We start from the raw sequence: 5,723 nt of genomic DNA, 5'->3' as shown, positions 1-5,723 counted from the left end.
AGCTTTATTATATTGGAAATCAATTATATTTAATGAATACTTAACCACAGCCATGCTTATCTGATCTTCTTTAGAATTAATACTGGCTCTAAAAAGTAAACTGGTACTATGGTTGATTTGATTAGCTGGTTAAATAATCATTAAGAACTAATGGTTGTAATTTGGGGATTGATTCTTCAAAGCAATCAATCCCATTATGATTTTTCCTCTCCATAACTTGAGAGAATACAATCCTATACTCCAGCCAGCTAGAGAGCTACTAGATAGTGCTATGTGAGCCACTATTCACATGTTTCCAGCCATGGAATGTGGAGGATTTGGCATAGATGCATCATCACCTCTTTACTGATATCTAGTCATTATCTGTTTTCTCCAAATGTGAAGAAGAATTCGTTAAACTGCCAAAAGTTACCATAAAATGCTTCTCTGGTACAGGCAGCTTGAATGCAACCTAAATATGTATTTTTAAAACTATTTTTGTATTGTAATTTACTGCCAGATTATATGGAATTCTCAGAAGACACATGCTGTAGAATAAACAAGCCTCAAAAATTAATGATTAAAGAAAAAAATTCAATATCCATTAAGAGTATAGTTTCCTAAGTTAAAGCCTGACAAAAATGAATAAGGAAAGTTTCCCTACTTTCCAAGGACCAAATGAAACATTGTAGAACTACACCACAAAATTTTTTCTCTGATTAGAAGTGGAATTAAACCAAGGACTAAAAAGATCTAATATTTCACTATTTTCATCTGCTCAACTCCCCACTTCCTACTTAACATGCAATCCAAATCTCAAAACGTCCTCTTCCTGCTCTTGCTACTTTCTTTTATGTCCATGAGCCCTTATTTTGAAAAGGAACAAATAATTCTCGGATGTATAGTCTTCAAAATTTGGCTTACAGGACCTGTATTCTGTTTTTTGTCAAAGTACATAAAGCAAATCTACTGATCTTCAACACATCTTCAGTCAATAAAATCACACTGCATCCTGAATGTGGGTACTTTGCAATCATTATGTATGAAAAAGGTCAGAATGCACCATCTATCAGTATCATACATGAAAAATGCAACATATGGATGGATTATATCTGACTTTGAAACAAAAAATGATACAATCACGATTTTAGAACCTAATGGTATTCTTAAATGTAATTCAGTAGCGAAACACCATAGTCTAAAGGGTATTTATAGCAATACAGCAAATAACATTGAGTTAATTCACAATAGTCAATATCTGATGTATAATTATTGCTAGACTACCCTGCATTTTTTGTCAGGTGTGTTTATAATTGTGTCGATCACAATTTTTAGACTGTACTGAAACAGCTGTTCATAGAAATTTTTTCAGGGCTCACACAAAAGGAAGACTTATAAAAATGCACATAAATGTTCAGCATTTGAACAGTAAGAAGCTATAACTTGAATGCATTCAGACCTGTAGCAGGCTGTTGCTGCTGCGTAAGTGTTGCAGCCATGGCAACGGCTGCTGCATTTGGCATGGTGCTGAAAGGGGTTGGTCCAGTAGTAACTCTGGGTGCATTCTGCCACTTCTTAGCTTCTGCTTGCCTGGCTTCAAATACATCTACAGCATCTCCCAAGAACATTTTTCTGCAGCCAGGGTACTGTTCTTTGAGTACCTTTACATTTTCATGAATAGACTGAAGTTGTGCAGCTAAAGCTACAAATGTTTGATAAATTTTCTGCATAGCCATTGACAAATCTTGAGGGGTTATATGTGAATTATTTGCTTGGGTGGCAAGATGGTTTTCTAGTTCTTCAATCTGCTGTCTGTATTGTTGGAGCTGTACCTCAAATTGCTGAACCAAGATTCTGAAGTAGTCAGCAGGAGCTGTATTTTCATGTTGAAGTCCAGGTGGTGTTTTTTGGGTTCTTAAAGCTATTTCAGCATTCTTTAACTCCTGAGCAGTTTCTACTTTCAATTTATCAATATTAAGAGTGTTTCTCTGTAATCCACTGGCAGCCAATGATAGAAGTTGCTTCAGAGCTTTAATATCTTCTTGTACTTTAAGCATTGCTTTTGAAGACATTCTACTAATTTCTTCTTGGACCTGTTTTTGTTCCTTCACAAATTTCTGGAGATTTTCAACATCCTGGCAGATGACAGGAGGTAGATTTTCATCCTTCAGTGCCTTACTATCCTCTGGTCTTGTTCCTGTTTTATCACTCTTTTTATCTGATGAGCTACTAAAATCTATGCCACCGAGGCCTTCATTGTCTGCAGCTGAAGTAGCTGCTGTAGTTCCCAAAGTCAGGCCTAAAGCATTTTGTCCAAGTCCTGATGCTGCTGTGTTTGTACTCTGGAAAAGTGAACCTCCCAAACCAGCTAAGGCTCCCCCTAAAGAAAAGCCTGTTGATGCAGCTGTAGTTGTGGCTGTTGTTCCTCCCAGATTATTTAGAGTAAATCCAGTGGATGCTGCTGGAGTTGATGTCAGAGCAGATGAAAGAGTGAGACAGCTTGCTGAGGTAGAATAGGAAGAGCAAATGGTGTGGCAGATGCTGCAGGTTTATTGAATCCTAAACTGAAGCTAGTTGTAGATGCAGATGTAGTGGCTGGTGTTCCCAGAGTTAGTCCTGTAGTTATAGTTGTTGCTATTCCTGTGTTTGTTCCTCCTAGAGTGAACCCAGTGGCAGGCTTAGATCCAAAGAGTACAGTTCCAAAACCACCAGAAGAAGTAGACGTAGTTGCTGGAGTTGCAGTGCTTCCAAGAGTTCCAAAATTGAGTCCCACAGAAGGGTTGCTAGATGCTCCAGTCCCGAAAGAAAAACCGCCGCCAATGCTGGTCCCACCGGCCGCCACGGTGGTGGAACCCAGCGACCCGGAACCGAAGGAGAAAGCCCGTGGCCATGGCTGCCTCGGGCTGGACGCCGTCAGCAACCTGAAAAAGGTCGGAGACCCTCCTCTAGCCTTAAAGTCGAAGTGGACCGGGCAGCATTGCTCTTGGCCAGTTCCGGCTTGGCGGGCACTTCAAGCCCTAGAGGCGACCGCGAACCACGGCCAAAATGGATGGAGCCACTAAACCAAAGCACGCCCAACGCCCGCCGCGCGCTCCTAGCACCATTGTCAATTCTTTTGGTCATGGTGATGGAAAAACTGACTAAAACAATGAGAATTCCTTAAAGCTAATGTCCCCAGACTCCTCCTAAGATCTCAGGGTGGGAGAATTACTGGATTGATTCATGTGGCAGCCCAAGTTCCAGTGGGAACAGACAGAACAAATGACAGGAACTTGGCTTCTAAGTTCCCATCCAGTTGACTAAGGGCACTAATACTTTTGTGGGTCTACACTGAACTGGGATCCAGATGTTATGGGTTGGAGACTTTTCTTGCTTGTGCTCATTCAGTGGACCGGAAATATGAATACCACTGGGGTTTTAGGAAACGGGTTGCACCTGGTACCATGGGGGATAGGAGGACCCCAGTGTGCAGAGCTCTGTCCTGGTGCTGGGATCCCAAAGTATCCTTTGTAGGAAGGAAAAGCTGAACTGGATTTCTGTGTTCAGCGTTGTGGCCACACGGGGGCGCTGTCATATTACTCTGAAATTTTGCCTGAGCAGCCCAGGAGAGAGCTGGGCTGTGAGTGGGTGGGAGGTGCCACTCTGGGGTTGGGTATCAATGGGAATGAAGAAGCTTCTGAGGAGCTCTGGACTCTTCGAGGTCCAGGTCAGGAATGTGCCAGAGACTGAAGAAGAAAGATCAAGAGAACTTACGCTCTCCCAAAGGCTTCTATCTTCTCTCTGCTACTGAACTTTTTAGCTTCCTGGCAACACCCCATTATATATGACAAGGAAAAATATTTTCCTCTATTCCCTATTTCTGTTTTTTGAAGCTCAGTTTTAAGAATCTCCCTATTCACTAGGTTTTTCAATAAAATCACCTCTTATTTGTGAACAATGTCTTAATATCCACCTAATATCCTAGAGTGTGGACATGCACATTGGGACTATCAGGACAAAGGACACATCCTTTCTCCTCGTTGGGCCTCTGGTACCCACAGCAGGGCAGAAAAAATCCTGTTCTGGAGTCAGACATGTTCCCAGAAGTCTCATCTTCAGCAGCAGGTGCCAAAGGACCTGAGCCTTAGGGTGGGTGCCCTCTCTTCTTACAGGACAGGAGTAAATTATTATGCATCCTTTCAAGATGTCCCTCCTAATAGAAGCCTGGGTTTTCCCGAGGACCCAGCCCCTCTCAATTTCTCTCTGCATGGTGCTTCCCTAGGGACATTGCACTCCTGGGTTAGGAGGTGAGGTAAAGACCTTATTCCTCATTGTGGTTCTCAGACCTTTCTGTTTCTTTGATGTCTATCATTCCCTAACTTGTCACCAGAGTAGAGCTCCCATTCCCCTCATTGTTACTATTCCCCAATTCATTCCCCTATTTCTGGGCTCTTTGCTCCTGGGTCCCTGTCTCCTCTCTAGCAGCAATGTCTCCTTGATCCTCATGGGTTTCAACACAAGCAGAATTGGTGAGTGAAGAATGAGCCCCAAAGATGCCCAGGCCCTAATCCTTAGAACAGTGAATAGGATGCATCACATGGCAGAGGGGACATTGCTGATATAATTAAGGTTAAGGACCTGAAAATAGGGAGATGTTCCTGGATTATCTGGGTGACTCAATCAAATCACATGAATCCTTAAAAGCAGACACCTTCTCTGGCTGGAGTCAGAGAGATGCTGCAGAAGAGGCAGGCAGAGGGGACATCAGAAACAGATGAGAGGATGTCAGAGATTTCAGTGAAAGAAGGATTGGTATGTGCTCTAGGGGCTATGTGTGAGGGCTAGAAAGAGAGCTCTAGGAGCTAAATATGGCTCCCAAATTACTGTCAGCAAGGAACTGGGAGTTTTAGCCCTACATCTGCAGGGAACTGAATTCTAACATCCTGAATGAGCTTAGAAACTTATTTATTCCCAGAGTTTACAGTAAGTTTCACAGACCTTCTGACACCTTGACCTTAGCCCTGTGAGACCCATTACTGGACTTGGGAATTCATAACTGTCAGGTCATAAATGGTGCTGGCTAAGGCTGCTTAGGTTGTGGTAATTTGTGAGGCTCCAGGAGCTCTGTGAAGACTGGAAAAATGATGTCCAACTCTCAACAGATAGAATACAGAAGCTAAGGGAAGTCAGGGTGTGGAATGTAGAGATTTTGTGAAGGCCTAAGACCCATATTTTGTAAGAGACCCAGCAGGCCCCCCACTTTTACCACAGTCTTCAGAAACGAGCTGGTGACAGGGACCTGCATTGCTAAAAAGTTTAGGGTGCTGTTCTCTGCAGGCTGTGGATAAAGGTAGTAATGGTGATCCCAGAGTTAGGCTCATTAATACCTAAGGAGAAATCCTAGTCCCGAAGAGCTGGAGACCAAGTGGTGGCAGTTAACTAGCACAAGTGAGGGGAAGCCACCACAGTAACCACAGAGCAAAGGCAGCTCCACCTGCAGAGGGCTGCGGAGAAGGTTCATGAAGGGTGGTGTCCTTAGGGTCAAAACAGACAGTCAGCCTGCAGAACAGTGCTCAGTATCTGTGATAAAAAAGCAGTTGAAGATCAGGAGGCTGAAGGTGTTTGAACCAATTAAAAACAAATCATGGGCTGGGGATGTGGCTCAAGTGGTAGCGCACTTGCCTGGCATGCGAGCAGCCCGGGTTCGATCCTCAGCACCACATACAAACAAAGATGTTGTGTCCGCCAAGAACTAAAAATAAATA

The 5,723-nt window shown here is 43.2% G+C and overlaps 1 protein-coding gene across 1 annotated transcript; it reads right to left on the bottom strand.

Annotated features, from left to right (window-relative positions):
- Nucleotides 1–800: 800 nt before the first annotated feature.
- LOC124109301 (nucleoporin p58/p45-like) lies at nt 801–2,900 on the bottom strand (the record flags this gene model as incomplete). Its single annotated transcript, XM_046467807.2, is given in 2 exon segments — nt 801–2,494; nt 2,497–2,900. Coding segments are annotated over 2 exon segments (1,483 nt in total), but the record flags the coding sequence as incomplete, so codon positions are not given.
- Between the last annotated feature and the right edge of the window lie 2,823 nt (nt 2,901–5,723).

This window comes from Marmota monax, unplaced genomic scaffold (genome assembly GCF_021218885.2).
Source record: "Marmota monax isolate L192 unplaced genomic scaffold, Marmota_monax_Labrador192_F-V1.1 WCK01_AAM20220418_F8-fsc01900, whole genome shotgun sequence".
NCBI lineage: Eukaryota > Metazoa > Chordata > Mammalia > Rodentia > Sciuridae > Marmota > Marmota monax.
The sequence above is the reverse complement of the archived record's forward strand: the minus strand, read 5'-3'. Positions and strand labels throughout refer to the sequence as shown.